The following is a 15689-nucleotide window of genomic DNA, read 5'->3' on the forward strand; positions in this document are numbered from 1 at the left end:
AAAGCCAATGAAGGCAGCAATGGAAGGTTTATATTAAAGAGCAATCTATAATGACACTGCTCTCATGGTAATGTTCACAGAAATTTTCACCTAAAATATTAGAATTCTGGCATTTCAACAGGCACAAACTGTTTATCAGTATTTATGACTCAGAAGATTACTACTGATTCAATTCAAGATGACTGGCTGAATCTTCATTCCGTCACCTAACCCTGCATCAGTCACATGAATTAGAAGTGCTGCAGACTAGACAAAACACAGGGAGGCCACCTTGTGAGTGTAAAGTCTGGAAGACTTCCAATTTACAGAAAACAAACCCAGAAACACAAGATTCTATACACAAGAAGAAAGGGAAACAAGGGGCTTGATATTTATTAATCATAAGAAGCCAACAAACAAAGCCACCAAAAGGACAACATAGGGGAAATTACTTTTACTTACTAACTGAATTAAAGAAATATTAAATTAATGGAAATGAAAGTGGATGAAAAAACAACTGGCTGCAGGTGGGATACGAACACACGTCTTAACATTACATGTGCGATGCTCTTACCAAATGAGCTACCACGGCGCCGTTTTCTAGTCCACTTTTTGGGGTGTTTATATTTTACTACTAGAACTAGCCCTGGGAGTGTTAGCCAGCACCAGCACTCACAAACCTAGACCACCGCCTAGGTTTGCGATTGCCCGCCGCGGTTGCTTAGTGGCTATGGTGTTGGCCTGCTAAGCACAAGGTCACAGGATTGAATCCCGGCTACGGCAGCCGCATTTTCACAGGGGTGAAATGCCAAAACACCTGTGTACTTAGGTGCACGTTAAAGAATCCCAGGTGGTCCAAATTTCCGGAGTCCCCTACTACGGTGTGCCTCATAATCAGATGGTGGTTTTGGCATGTAAAACACCATAATTTCATTTTTTTCAGGTTTGTGAGTGGTGGCACTGGCTAACACTCTCACGGTTAGATACAGTAGCAAAAACATAAATACCCCAGAAAGTGGACTGGAAAACGGCGCCACGGTAGCTAAACTGGCAAGAGCATCGCAGGCGTAATGCAAAGACGCTGGTTCGTATCCCACCTACTGCCAGTTGTTTTTTCATCCACTTTCATTTTCATTATCATTTCTTTAATTCAATTAGTAAGTACAAGTAATTTCCCATATGTTGTCCTCGATGTCTTTGTTTGTTGGCATCTTATGATAAGATGCTATACAGCAGATTTTATATTGTGATATGTTCCACGTATGTCTAAAGAACATGAAAACAAAGTAAAGGCATAAACTTTTTTCTAGACCTGTACTGTACTAGACAAAACCCCAACAACACAGAGACACAGTAGCAACCCCTATACAGCAACCTCTATAGCAACATGGCAGAATAGATTACTTTCGTATTTAGCTATAAAACAGATCTGCATGACCAACAAGTTGTGTATCAATGTTTTACCATGCTAAGGATAGTATTGCAGCCGCATAATGTAACAACAGCTAATTATTTGCACAGCTATTGAATCAAATCTTGTACTTAACATTTCAAAGTGCCGTTCTTTAGTTCACTAGTAAAAGGCGACTTGATGTGAATATATAAGTGAAATCTATCCTTTATAGATATGTTCGGTAACGTGTTTAAGTGCATAAAAGATTTGCTCCTCCCACTGATAGGCCAGAATTATCAATGTGAGGAAAGAGTCACGTGGGGATACATTTGATCTTCGAGGTCTATACGGTACATAAGTTAATGGAAATTAATGAAGAACAGGCTATATAAAAACAACTATGCTCAATTAAAGAAAGTAAGAGGCCCCAGATTTCGAACTACATTGAATAACCACCAGCAAGACAGGAATAATTAAAAACAAATTTAACATGATGCCCACATCTAACCAACACATTATTTACCACTAGAACATGAATTTACTACTTGGCTAGGCAAAATAAAGTCACTTTGCTGCAACATCACATCTCACTACCAAATTAACACAAGCCCATGACATACTCTCTGCACAATAAATGCAAAGCATTAAGGCTACAACAGCTGCATACCTTCCTGCATCAGTTTTTTTTTTTCATAGGGCACATACCCTGCAGCAAAGAACAGCAATGACGTCGCTTTGAACAAAGTTTTAGCTGCAATACTTGTACTATTAGTACATAGTCACATATTCAAGAGCACTGCATACTCGAATCACATCACGTGCTTCTACATACAAGCCTCTACTCAAGCATCTTTGTTCTTCCTTGCAGTGGCAGCTCAGGAAGGATTCAATGGTTTACACACACTCACAGGGTCAGCTTCTCTGTCATTTTAGCTAAAGCACCTAGCAAAGGGACCATTCTTTATTTCTTTAGGAGAAGCCACCAAATATCTGCACCATGGTCTAGGCCAATGTAGTAAGCCATGTAAGTGCTGCAGAGAGTTTGCAACTTATCCCAATACCGGTTATTATGGCCATAGTAAATCTGGGTGCTTCTGTGAAATATGCTGCAAGAGGACGTGTTGTTGGGCTAGACGGCCAGACAGAAAATTACTTCTCTTTCAGGGCCTACAAGATTAGAGCCACATTTGCAATGCATTTTCTTTTATTATACTCTTGTTAGCATGATAGGTATTCCACTGTGTATACGGATAGAGTAGATGTGGTATATAGTGGGCAAAATATCAAACCACCTGCCGTGGTGGCACAGTGGCTTTGGCATTATATTGCCAAGCCCGAGGGCACAGGATCAAATACCAGCTGCCGCAGCCACATTTCAATGGGGGTCCAAATGCAAGAACACCCATGTACTGTGCATTGGGAGCGTGTTAAAGAATCCCAGGAGGTCAAAATTAATCTGGAGTCCTCCACTATATTGTGCTTCATAATCATATCCTGGTTATGACACATAAAACCCCATAGCCTTAATTAAAGTATCAAATCATATCAATAATTCAGCCAGTCAGCCCATCCCACGAGTTCAAAGAAATTTACTCAGAACAGACTTCCCAGCAGAAAAGTAAACCATTCTACCCCTCAAGTTCAAAAGTTGCTTTAACAATGGCGACAAGGTAGAAAACGCAACCAAGGATTGCATTTTTCAGGCCTCAGCTTGTACCTGGAAAAGAAGGCTAGATCACTAATGAGAATTCTGTTTTGCATTTAAGTAATGTGACCTTCAGCCAGTTTGAAGTCTTCATGCCCTGTTACTGCAGGAGCCATGCATACTGGTCATTAAGCCTCTGCACCATTTGCAATGACCTGCTCACAATTGCACATTTTGACAAAAAGAGCACTAATCAAACTATAAAACTGCGATGAGATCTTTCATATGTGACAATAACCAACACAGGCAGTGAGGAGTGCAAAAGCCAATCTGAGCCAGTAAAAAAGTGGACGCTGGGTTGCCATTGCCTGTTGCTATGAGAACCCTTGATAAGCTATTTATGTCACTTGGGGCCATGTCTCGCAATAATTAATTCCATTTTTCATGCTCTTTGCAATTGGCCCACATGCTGCCACTTTCGCCAACATCAGCCACTCTGCACAAAAGATGGTAATGAAGAAATTAAATTAATTCGCAAAGTAAGTCCCTTGGTGTATGTGTCTGTGGCACTGAGATGCAGCTTTTGCTTGCTTTTTAAGTGGCCTTGTCTTAACCCCAAATGGTTAAATGGCATATCTTGCTGTTTCACCTCCTCCATTGAAAACTAGCCCATTTAACACAGCTAATACTGATAGAATCACCAGGATACTGTTCTGCAAAAGCACCATGCCTGCATCTACTATGTGTATAATGTCTAAGCAGCTACTTGGTGTCATACAATCACTCTATATGCATTCACATCATAAGACATTGTTAGAACAATGTGATGCTTGTATATGCTACTGAAGAAACCACAATTGCATGCAAGACCAATCTGTTAGCAACTAAAAGTGGACATCCACAAGTCATTCATATTGCTTTCACTGGAATTTTGCATCAGTGAAATACTAGGCACCAAAGAACTGCACTGCACAGAATTCCAGCACCACGCTGCAGCAAAGTGAGACTGCAAAAGTTCACCTCTGTAGGAAGTGTACTTGACTCTTCGGAGGAATTGAGTAAACGACACACCGAAGAAGTTAAAAGAGAACCTCAGGAACTGTAACATCAAGACGCTGCAAATATAGGGCTTCAACTAGTTACACTACCTTCTTTCACAGTTCCTCAACCAGTCAACTGATCCCCCGCTACCATGCTGTACATAACCAATCTAGTAATGTGTGTACCGTTTTTGAGCACTGCTAAATGAAACAAGTGAGTTAGTGGGTAAGAGAGCTATAAGGGTAAGAGGTGCAGCATTTCCTTGGCCAATGGCAGCCTCAGCACAGACCTGAGCCAGCAGCTGATTGAATTATAAGTGGCCATTTGCTGAGGTCATCTCTACTAAATGACATTAGTTGGGCAAAATGAGTTGCTAATTTCATTTTCTCGAATCTGTGGAATCCCACAGCAGAAAGTAAAGCAAAACAAAAACATGAAAGTGCCCAGATTTCTCTTAAAGCACAGCTGCACATGAAACTGCACCCTGTGAATGCCAGCAGCCCGAGTGAGCAGCACTGTTTTCAGATAAGGCCCCACAGCAACGCCGCAAATGTAAGATGGTGCTGCTAGCCAAAAGTATTCACAATAGCTCCTCAGATGTAGTAACTGCTAGGGCTTAGCAAAATTGCAAATTCATAGCATTCATAACATTCTGCAAGCAATGCAGAACAAATGTGTAAAAACTGAAAAATATGGTTCCCCAGAAGGCTGCTGTGTACAAATAACACACTACAATAATACACTACAATATATTAATTACAGCTAATAGGTAACATGCTGCTTACAAAAAAGAAAAGTGTCCTTCACCACATCCAAACAGCACGTAGGCTGTTATCGAAGACACAAAACTCTCCCCACTGCCCTCCTGTGTTTATCATTGACGCTCACCTTGCTATAAGGAGACTTCCCATGGTGTGTTACCATGGTGCACTGGTCACAGTCCAGTGTGATAGTGGTGTTGTGAAATGACTCTTTGGGGTGTTTCAGGTTAAAGTAAAGATCCGTGACGCCGCCCTCGAATATGCTCCGGAAGTACCGTGGAATAAGGGTCCGTCCAATGGCTGCGATGGGTAACAAAACATATAAACAAAACATATTATGAGGCAACAAACATGGCACTATGGCAATAAGAATGTAACTTTTTTTTCTTTTAGCCATAAGGAATCTGACAGCATTTGATAGGGTATGCCTAAATACATAAAATGAGTTCTGCAGTAACACACTCATGGACTGTGACATGAACATCAAGTGTACATGCCAGCATTCTTACAAAAGAAGCTCACCCACATCTATAGCTGCTCTGGGGGCCATTGTGAACAATTCGATAGCAGTTCAACACTTGGAAGAATGAAGAAAAAATAGGGTTTCTGAGTGCCATGCACTACAGTTGATATTTGGCTGCTGTGTCACCTAAAGCTGCACAAGCCAAATACTCACTCTATATTCTCCTTCTCAAAGCAAAACTTTCGGCTTATTGACTTATTGGCCAACTACAAAGCACTTTATGTACCTTCAACATGCCTGCATTTCAAGGTTACTTCACAATGTAACACTCACAGAAGTGATATTTTTTTTCCCAACCAGTGCATTACAATGTCCAACATGCCCCCCAGGCCATTGGTGAAAAAAAAAAAAATAAGAGAAACACCCCAAGCTGCATAGCTACAAAGGGGAGCAGTGAAATCTCTCCCAAGGTTACCGAAACAAGCTGCTAAGTAATTCACAAGGTCAAATGAGCAATGACCCCGGAAACATTTAAGAAGTGGCATGCAAGTAAAATACAAACAACCCAAGCTTTCTGAATAAAAGATGCACAAACATCAAAGATTCGAATAAGAATTAAATATTTCCCATATTCAATTCGTATTCATGAATTTGGTAAGAAGGAATTAAACATTACCTTATGAGCAAGCATACCAATCCACTATGGTTAAAGGCATTTTACATGGATAAAGAAGTGTTAGCAGCGTTATTGATCACCTCAAATACTTGCCACATCAGCCAGCATAAACAACTGTTCACTACTACTCCAAGTAAATGGCTACGTTTTGGTTTCTAGATACATTGTTCACAGGAAGCAATCATAATGCATCCCACAATACCTATCCATGACCTAAGCAAAGAAGCATTGTTTCGGGTAGCCTGTGCATTAATTACGAACTTCGATGAAGTGATGTCATGCTCCCTCAGGGAGCTCACCAGATTCCCAATGTAATATACAGCTTCACTCTAAGTTAGTATTTACATCGATTTTTTAAATCTCGTATTAATATGTGAACAAGACTTTATATGCACCAAGTCAAATGCATTTTCTCTGTCCCATACTTACCACAATTATTGCCATGCAAGCTATTCATACACCTCCATTCCAAATCCTTGAAACAGTAATTAGCCATAGCAGCTGGCCAAATCACTGAAATACTGGACCACGAGCATTCATGCAGGTGAAATGAACAACATTAGGACTGGCGTCTGAACATTAACTGCTGATTCTGCACCGAAGGCACTGCTGTACCGAACATGGCCCCTTATGGGTTTTTTCCCTTAAAACATTGATCAGCCCATGCTGGAATGAATGCAGAGTTCAAAGTGGCAAGGAACTGAGTAAGTTCATCGATTCACACTCTTCTTGAATGGTCATGCAATACAATGAAGTGCAAATGTTGTCATACAGCAGTGTTTTCAAATGTGGAATACAAAAACATCCTTTACCCTAGAAGCACGAGTGCAATGAAACTTGCAGAGAACTTGAACATCTGTTTTGATGTGATCATGCTTTTAATTAGTTCAAATGAAAACACTAGATACAAAAATTTGTTACACAAAGCTGCACTAATCAATTCTGAAAATCATACCCCCCATATATAATAAGATTGCATACAGCTAAGTTGACATGCTTCAATACACAAGTGAAATATAAGTGCTTGCTTTGAATCCCAAAGCATCAAAGGAAATAAAAGTTACATAAATGATACGTACGATAGACACTTCATGTTGCTGTCCTGCACTCGTTAAAATACCAGCAGTGATGTTTAACACATTTAGTAGCCACTCCTATTTAGATTAACTCTGTCCCTTCTCAAAATTTCAAATTAAATCCTGAATACAAACCACTGGGTGCATTCCAATTGAATGCAAAGAGCCCGAAAGTTTGAGAAAGCTCTACGCGCAGCATGTGCACGACGAAAAACGTTATTCTACGCAAATATTTCGCTATCGCATTCATATTTCTGGTCATCGCCACGGAGAAGGAAAAAAAAAAACTCCGTTGCACGAAGGGTGATTACGATGACTTACGCAGCTACAAAGAGCAGCGTAAGTACCGCAATTTGACCAGCAAGATTAATAATGTTAAAATACTTTTTGGCTGCAAACATTAATTCACTTACTGTAACGCTTTGGCCCATCCTCCAAACAGAATGTGAGCGTCAAGGTGGCATCGTCCTCGAAGAACTCTGTCGCAAACGCGTCCCACCACAAGTTGTCGCTTTCCTGCACCAAAATAAGCACGGAGAATAAAAGGATCCAGTGAATATGATATAATGGCTTAGGCGTAAACTGCGTGGTAGCTATTGCGAAAAAAAGTCCACTTTTTCAAGCGATGCCTCGGAAATAAGCTCGCAGGCCCAATGCGACATAGCGCAAAACAAGTGTGCACGATCTACTTTGCATATAGAATCAGTTTCAACACATGCAAGTCATACCGGTCTTGTATGCACTGGTTAGGCACACCTTATTGTCGAAGCTAATGTACTACAGATAATCATTAAAACTGCAAAGGCGGAAACAAAAGCCGCCATTCCGCCCTTCTACAATGCTGAAATAAACAGTGCACTTACTTCCGTCCTTTGTTGCAACCGCTTGTTCATCTCGTAGATCCTGTAGTCCGGCTGGCCGAAGTACGGCGTGTGTCTTCTGAAATAGGACGAAAACGGCGATGAATAAAATGGGTCTGCCGGCGGACCGCCGGGCATGCTTTGTCCGAACATCGACTTCATTGGTGGGCTTGGCTGGTGGACAAGGATCAAACGCAGCACACTACACTAATGAAACCAAGTAACGTTCAAGAGTCCATGATTGTGCATCAGTTCCTAGGCCTTCTCTCATGGAGCACAGGTAAGCGCTGTTTTCTCGACGCAGCACGATCACCTGCGACGGACGGCATCTCAGTCAGGACGCGATGACGCGTCGAGGGAAAAAATACACGTGGCGAAGACGATCTCAGTAGCTGTAGTGAGGAACGCGGAAAATGTACTACCACTGCCGCTATGTGGTACGATGCTGTCCCGCTCAATCAACACGGGTATTCCAGCTGGCACGCACGCGGATCGCGAACGAGCAGACGTGAAACATGCCGCCTCCGTGTAGTCCGCTCGCCGGTTAGGCTTAGAGTCAACATCGTTTCATAAACACAGCGCCGCTACGACGACGAACACTCGTGTGTCCCACCACTTCCCTATTGGCTTGATGCGTCAACAGCGTGCACAAGTCAAAACGCCTTCTTCATGACCGCAGCAGGCCGCGGGCGCCCCGCAGCATCGAGGCAGCAGGCAAACGCGGCGCGGAGCGCCGCCACCGACTCTATCAACGGGCCTCCCCGCGAGCGTTGTCCAAGCGACGCGATGCTCGCCGGTTTGTGGAGCGTGCATTGTACTGGTACGGCGTGACCTTGCTCGGGTCCAGGGTCGTACCATTTTGGCCGGCGGGGGTGGCTCTCCGAAAGGGGAGCACCGCGCGCGCGCGAGCGCTCTCGACGCGCCGCCTGCGCCGCCGCTCGCGCCTGCTGCAGCGGTCGGCGTGCGTGAATCCCAGGGATCCCCGTTCAACCGCGCGCACGGGCGGCCGCGCTGTCGTGTGCGCCTCGTCGCTTCATCACTGTCAGCGCAGCGCCACGTTGAGACGGCCTAGTAATACATTTGAACACATAGTCAAACATCCAAACATTATGAACACATTGACGTCTTCTCATTGTTCCTTGGTCAGACCGTCAGGTATTTCCAACAAAATGGGCAGCAGAATAAAACGTGTTTCTTTCGCTCACACACACAGCTCGCTGACGACCTAAAACACACAACGGATTATCCATTAAGATATGCTGTGAGTGGGAAGAAAACAAAAGAAATAAACTAACATTTCATACTGATCTTTTGCTTTATTGTGACATGTTACGGGAGGGGGCGGGGGTATTCCACAGGGCCACGCGAAATCGAGCTTTTACAACACGGTTTCATGCTATTAACATCGTATGAACTAGCATGCGATTCACTTCATTTAATATCAGCAAGGGTTGTGCCGAAAATACGCGCATACAGGTTTCTTTCTCAACGCCACCAGGCTCAGCTAAAGATTAAAGAACATCTGCATGGCTCCCTATTTTCAGGGGAGTGAATGTATTCTTCACTCTGCAGTCTTCGAAATTTTACTACTGTGAAACATAGGGCATAGGCCAAGGGGAAGCCATGCGCCCTCCCCATGGCCTGCTAATAGGGAGGGGCGCATACGGAGTACACACTGTTTAGTTCCTGTGATGGAATATGAAACAAGAAAGAATATTGATGCGTATGCTTTCAGAGGGTCATATTTGCATCGTTGGAATCGCAGTCTGAGAGCTGATGCGTAGCCTGGAATTAAAAAAAAATTCTGTAGCCTTACGTGCCAAAACCAAGATATCATTATTTTGACCACCTAGGTTTCTTTAACGTGCACCAAATGCACGGTACACGGGCGTCTTCGCATTTCGCCTCTATCGAAATTCGATCCCGCACCCTCGGGCTCAGCATCGCAAAGCCACAGCCACTGCGCCACCACGGCGTGCGCCTGGTATTTCGGGACGGGCTATGATAGCAGCCTCCCCAGCTCTAAAGCCTGGATATTCTTTTTACCAGTAATGTCATAGGACGAATAAAATCGCAAGTAAGGCCTGATAAAGAGACATTTCGTTTCACTGACACCTGATACGTTTTCGACGAAGACGGCCTTTCAGGGAACGGTTAGAGAAAATTCTGATTTGGTGGGCGATTTCAAAAAGATGAGTTCAAAAATAAAGATATCTTTATGAAAGCGAGAGGTGTAAGGGATAGCTGTTTAAATAAGGAAATCTGGATGCGGGAGAGAAAGAAAGAGTGCGTGCTTGAGTGTGTGTGTGTGTGGGGGGGGGGGAATTGCAACGTAGTTTGGCTTAGAGTCACTGTACAGGCTCCTTTTAGGCTAAGGGGAGCTCATACCTTAATTCTAGTCCCCCCCCCCCCCCCCCCCAATTAGGCGCCGCGCATGCCCATGCTGCAAAATATATGTCTGCCACTCCTGGGGAGGTATTATATAAGAGTGCACCTTGTGGACATATCCATTTCATCTGCTGAAGTTCTGATTGCCTGATCTGGGCTGCGCGTCCGCAGCAGCGAGGCGCCACAGCCAATCAGCACTTCAGCGCCATACGAAATGGACATGGTCACTGTAGATCAACACTTACAGAATACCTTCCCTGCTTTCACTAAACATGCACTGCTCAGTTAGCGCAACATAACAAAGCTCTAAAACTTCAAAGAACATTATGCCCACTACGAAAGTCGGTGGCTTAGATTAATAATGAACTCGCTGTGCAATAGCGCAGAAGCAGTAGATATCCTAAAAGGACAGCTTTTAAATATAATGTCGGCTACGAAAGTCTAGAAAAGTGCAAATGCTTTATGAATTTTCTATTCCCATATTCTTTGGCTTACACGTAAGAGGTGCACATACGAATAAGAGGCATATAAATCTTTTCACGCTCCCCCCTCCCTCCAAAAAGAGGAGAGAAAGAAAAAAAGACAGTTTCTTTTTGGTCTTTTGTTCTATTTGTGATACGTTAGGTACTCGGCGGTAACGTAAGATCGAGCATTGAGGTGCTTTCTGGCTTTCACTTTCGATAATTCCGAAAATATAGGAAAGAGGCCATTTCTCAAGTTATCATTCTTTTTTTTAGCTTAACGTTGATGCGCAGAGAGACAGCCAGAACCATATGTAGAAGCGTACGTGCGCGTTTGAACTGTTCCCCCAAAGTCGTTTTTCGGCACATGAACTTCTCGCGCAGCTGTATAATGTTGATTTTGACCTCTTTCTTTCAGTCCATCATCCCCTTTCACTCATGCGGGATAGTCAACCGGACGTCCATCTGGTTATAACTAGCCTCTTTGCCTTTCCTTGTTCCCTTTCTTGTCTTTATCTTTATGGGCTAGGACCAGAGTTGCGGAGTAGCAACTCCGTAGTTGGAGTGATTCCGGAATCATTCCAAGTTTTTAAAGGGCCCGAATGAAATGGGAATGGAATGATGGCACTAGTCGGGTAGATGGAATGGGAATGGAAAAGCAGTCCGAGATTTCGGAATGCCGTTGGAATGGAATGGGCGCACAGTCGCGGAGGGCTAAGTTTTAAGTGAAACCACAAAACCAGTAAGTTTGCCAATTAGAATAAACTAGACTTTGCCCAATTTATTGCATTTCTCCATTCTTTACACGACAGCGGGTATTTTAGTATCTTGATTTAGTAGTTGCCTCTGCAGCGGTAATTATAGACAACATAAATACTCTACACATTCTAACACTTCCGAAGACCCCGAAACCTTCCTGCTTTGCAAGGCCGAAGTGCATTTGAAGGCGTCAACGTTTGGCTGTGAAGAATGATTCAATTTAGGAAGACCATGATTGAGCTACGACACAAGAATGTAGACCGAGAACGACGTTGCGAACGACTGCGGCCTGCGCGAATCCACGGTGATCAGGAACGAGCGCCATATCTTTTCGCACGCTGTCGAGTATGTCCAGCAGGGTATACAGGTGGCCAGAGGGCTGTACTGGAGGTAATCCATGCCATTAAATATGAAACAAAAATGTCGTCCCGCTAAACATATCAATGCGTTTCGCTTTTGTGTTCGTAATTAAAGTGACCGAATAATCTAGCTGTATATCCACGCATGACATGCACAAATGCTGCAAGATTATTTTGTTCTTTGCTTCACTCGAATAAAAGGTGTTTCAGGAGAACGGCAGGTTTCTTGAAAAGGGTGGATTTTCCTTGAAAGGAAGGGACTTGTTTGTATCGCATCGGGCGATGTGGTCGTGAACCGCCGAACACGCGCGAAACTAAAGTGAAGCGAACTTCAGCGGTCACGTTCGGGCAGCTGTACGCTGGCATTCGCAATATCGGTACACCATGCTCTCTGAAATAGGCGTCATGTTTCGCTGTGAAAAAAAAAATAAAGAGAAAGCTTAATTCTAAACTGAAGGAAAAACATGTAAACACGATGAAGCAAAGTTTCGTTTATGAAAGCCTCCATCATTACAGGTGTGTGTGTGGGGGGGGGGGGGGGAGGGGTCTGTTTAGAGAATCCTAGAGAGTGACTGAGCAATCACTCTGTCTCTGCTTGTTTTCGATGTAGGGACTAGGGAGGGGCTTCGGAAGAGGAGACTGCATGAGCGGCAATGTTTCTTATCAGGGCTAATGCTAAAGTTTTGACCGCGCATAGGCAGATATATTTTTGCCGAAGGCATAACTGGAAAAAAATCTTTTAAAAAATGAGGATATTAGAGATTATTGGCAAAATTCGATGCAGAAATAACAGGTCGGAAACGTTTGTTCTTGCGTGAAAAAATAACACGTAAAATTGTTTGCAATGTTAAGACTTCAAAATTATGTTTGCAGTCACTGGATACTTTAGCTGAAGTAGCAAACAATTGTAAAGAAAGCTTTTAATTTGCAGGAATGAGGAATGGAATGAATCAGCTCAGCCATTCCAGGAGTGGGAATGGTCCTATATACTCTCACCATTTTGAGGAGTTAAATGGAGTGGACTTACAGGGATCTCCACTCTCCGGAATCGGGTGAGAATGGAATTGAGGGCCTGTTTGGATCGCGACACTGGAGCGATCGGATGGGAACTCGGCGCTGACGCCCGTGGTTGTACCTGGGTCGCAAGCCCCAAGGGTAGCGTTGGCCTGGCGGCCTGGGGTACAACTCGAAGCATCCGAAGGTCCCGGCAAAGCATGAGTCGACTGGTAACAACGAAACAACTTGTTTATTTTAACATCGCAAAGAGTTGGCGGTCAGGTTGACCGAAGTAGAGAGACGGGAGAGCACTTTACTCAGCAGAAGAAATCGGAGCCCTCCTTTTGGCGTCCGGGGGCAGCTGTTTTTATACTCTCGCAGTTGAGGGCAAGAAGGAACCCCTCAAAAGACGAGCACGTGAATGTACAATGGGCTAATGGTGACGCACACTGTCGTAGCGATGCCGTAGCACCATGTCGTGGCGCTGCGCACGATCTCGTAGCACCCTGTCGTGGCGCTGCGCACGATCTCGTAGCACCCTGTCGTGGCGCTGCCGGTCGGACACAATGACTGGAACGAGATCCCTGCTTTGGCATCGCCTGTTTCGGGCCCAATAACTGGAACGAGATCCCTGCTTTGGCATCGCCTGTTTCGGGCCCAATAACTGGAATGAGATCCCTGCTTTGGCATCGCCTGTTTCGGGCACAATGACTGGAACGAGATCCCTGCTTTGGCCTCGCCTGTTTCGGGCCCAATAACTGGAATGAGATCCCTGCTTTGGCATCGCCTGTTTCGGGCACAATGACTGGAATGCGAGGAGGATCCCTAGGCGGTCGCATCGCCGCAGACGCGCCTGGAAACACCTGGCGATGAGTGTTGCGGCGACGACGATCGGGCCAAAATGTCTGCCGCCCCGCCGCAGTCGCGCCGGCAAAACCACGTGTCGCAGGCGAAACGCAACAGACCGCCCCGCCGGGGGAAGGAGATCCCGATGGACAGGGGACTGCATCCGCTGTCCGGAGGGATGTCGCTCGATGATGCTCATAACCGAAGTCGGGCGTCCCTTGACGTTTCTTGAGCGCAGCGCACAGAGAAGGCCTCGTTCTCTCGTTCAGGTTCGCACGGGACACTGCAAAGTGACTTCGGGAGAGTTCACATTTTTGTTCTCGTTCCCGGCAAGCGTTAGAACTACGCTGAAAACTCAACCGCTCAGTCAGCAAGCACGGCACAACCCTCACTAAGCCCTGCCAGGCTCTTTCCCCTTTTTATACCACTGCCTAGTTCCTTACAGTAGTCTAACATCACTCAGAACGCGTCCACAAATTGAAAAATTGCACTAGAAAGCATATCATCACTTTGAAACACTAAACAAAAGCAATATGTTAAAAAAAATCCTGCCTCAGGAAGAAAAACATCAGTAACAAACAATTTTGAGGCTGATTCCTACGTTAGGGGCTTCGACTTAAGCCATCGGCGTTACCGTTGAGACTCCCCTTTTTGTAACGCACCTCAAAGGAATATTGTTGTAAAGCGAGGCTCCAGCGCAGGAGGCGGCCATTTTTGGGAGAGATGGTCTGCAGCCATTGGAGAGGGCAGTGATCCGTCTCAATGATAAACCTCGAGCCGGCTAGATAGCATGACAATTTCTGAACGGCCCACACGAGACACGCACACTCTTTCTCGGTGGCGCTATACGCCTGCTCACGACTGGTCAGCTTACGACTAGCATACAGGACGGGGTGTTCTACTTCTCCATTTTCCCGTTGGCACAGTACAACGCCCATGCCTCGCTCACTAGCATCGCACTGAACAATGAACCCTTTTGTATAGTCTGGCGATCGTAGCACAGGCTGGCTTGTTAGGGCACTCTTTAGGGCGCTAAAAGCTCTTTCCTTTGTCTCGTCCCAGACGACTGTTTGAGGCTCTGTTTTTCTTAGAGCATCCGTCAGGGGAGCCGCGATATCAGAGTACCTAGGGATGTACCTCTGATAGTAGCCGGCGACACCCAAGAACGACCGAATATCGGTCTTGGTGCGCGGTTGCGGAAAGTCTCGCACAGCGGCCACTTTTATTTCAGAGGGGCGGCGACGACCCTGACCAATCATGTGACCGAGGTAGACAACCTCGGCCTGTGCTAACTGGCACTTAGGAGCCTTGACTGTCAAGCCCGCTTCGCGCAGGCGGGTTAGCACTGCCCGCAAGTGTGCCATATGCTCAGACCAGGATGCGGAGAATATCGCTACGTCGTCTAGATACGGTAAAGCGAATTCTTGCTGTCCCCGCAACACTTTATCCATGAGACTTGAAAAACAGTATGGCGCGTTCTTCAAACCAAAACTCAACACTTTAGGACGGAATGTTCCCATTGGTGAAATGAACGCCGCATACCTACTAGCCTCTTCTGTAAGTGGAACCTGCCAATAACCCCTGACAAGATCTAGGGTGGAAATAAACTGAGCGCTACTAACTTTCTCAAGGCGCTCCTCGATGTTAGGGATCGGATAAATTTGATCCTTAGTGATGGAATTAAGCCTGCGGTAGTCGACGCAAGGACGAGGTTCCTTGCCCGGTACCTCAACTAAAATCAAAGGGGAGGTATAATCACTCTCACCTGCCTCAATAACACCGAGCTGTAGCATTTTCTTTACCTCAGCCTCCATAATATCGCTCTGGCGGGGTGACACCCGATACGCCTTGGATCGTACTGGCTCTGGGGAGGTAAGTTCTATATCATGAGTAAGTACCGAAGTCCTACCAGGCCTCTCAGAGAACAGACCTTGAAACTCTTGTAATAGCTGGTGTAGTTCGGTTTTCTGCTCAGGCGACAGCGGT

General features: G+C 45.1%; 1 protein-coding gene across 2 annotated transcripts in view; it reads right to left on the bottom strand.

Annotated features, from left to right (window-relative positions):
* The window catches only part of LOC142565493 (LIM domain-binding protein 2-like), a 398298-nt gene that overhangs the window by 34003 nt on the left and 348606 nt on the right, over positions 1 to 15689 (bottom strand). For both annotated transcript variants that reach the window (XM_075676267.1, XM_075676266.1), the window contains exons 4-6: positions 7898 to 7973; positions 7448 to 7550; positions 4947 to 5119 (exon numbers count right to left, since the gene is read on the bottom strand). In XM_075676267.1, the coding sequence (XP_075532382.1) occupies positions 4947 to 5119; positions 7448 to 7550; positions 7898 to 7973 (352 nt within the window). The remainder of the gene's footprint in view (positions 1 to 4946; positions 5120 to 7447; positions 7551 to 7897; positions 7974 to 15689) is intronic.

Source organism: Dermacentor variabilis, chromosome 1, assembly GCF_050947875.1.
Source record: "Dermacentor variabilis isolate Ectoservices chromosome 1, ASM5094787v1, whole genome shotgun sequence".
Taxonomy (NCBI): Eukaryota; Metazoa; Arthropoda; class Arachnida; order Ixodida; family Ixodidae; genus Dermacentor; species Dermacentor variabilis.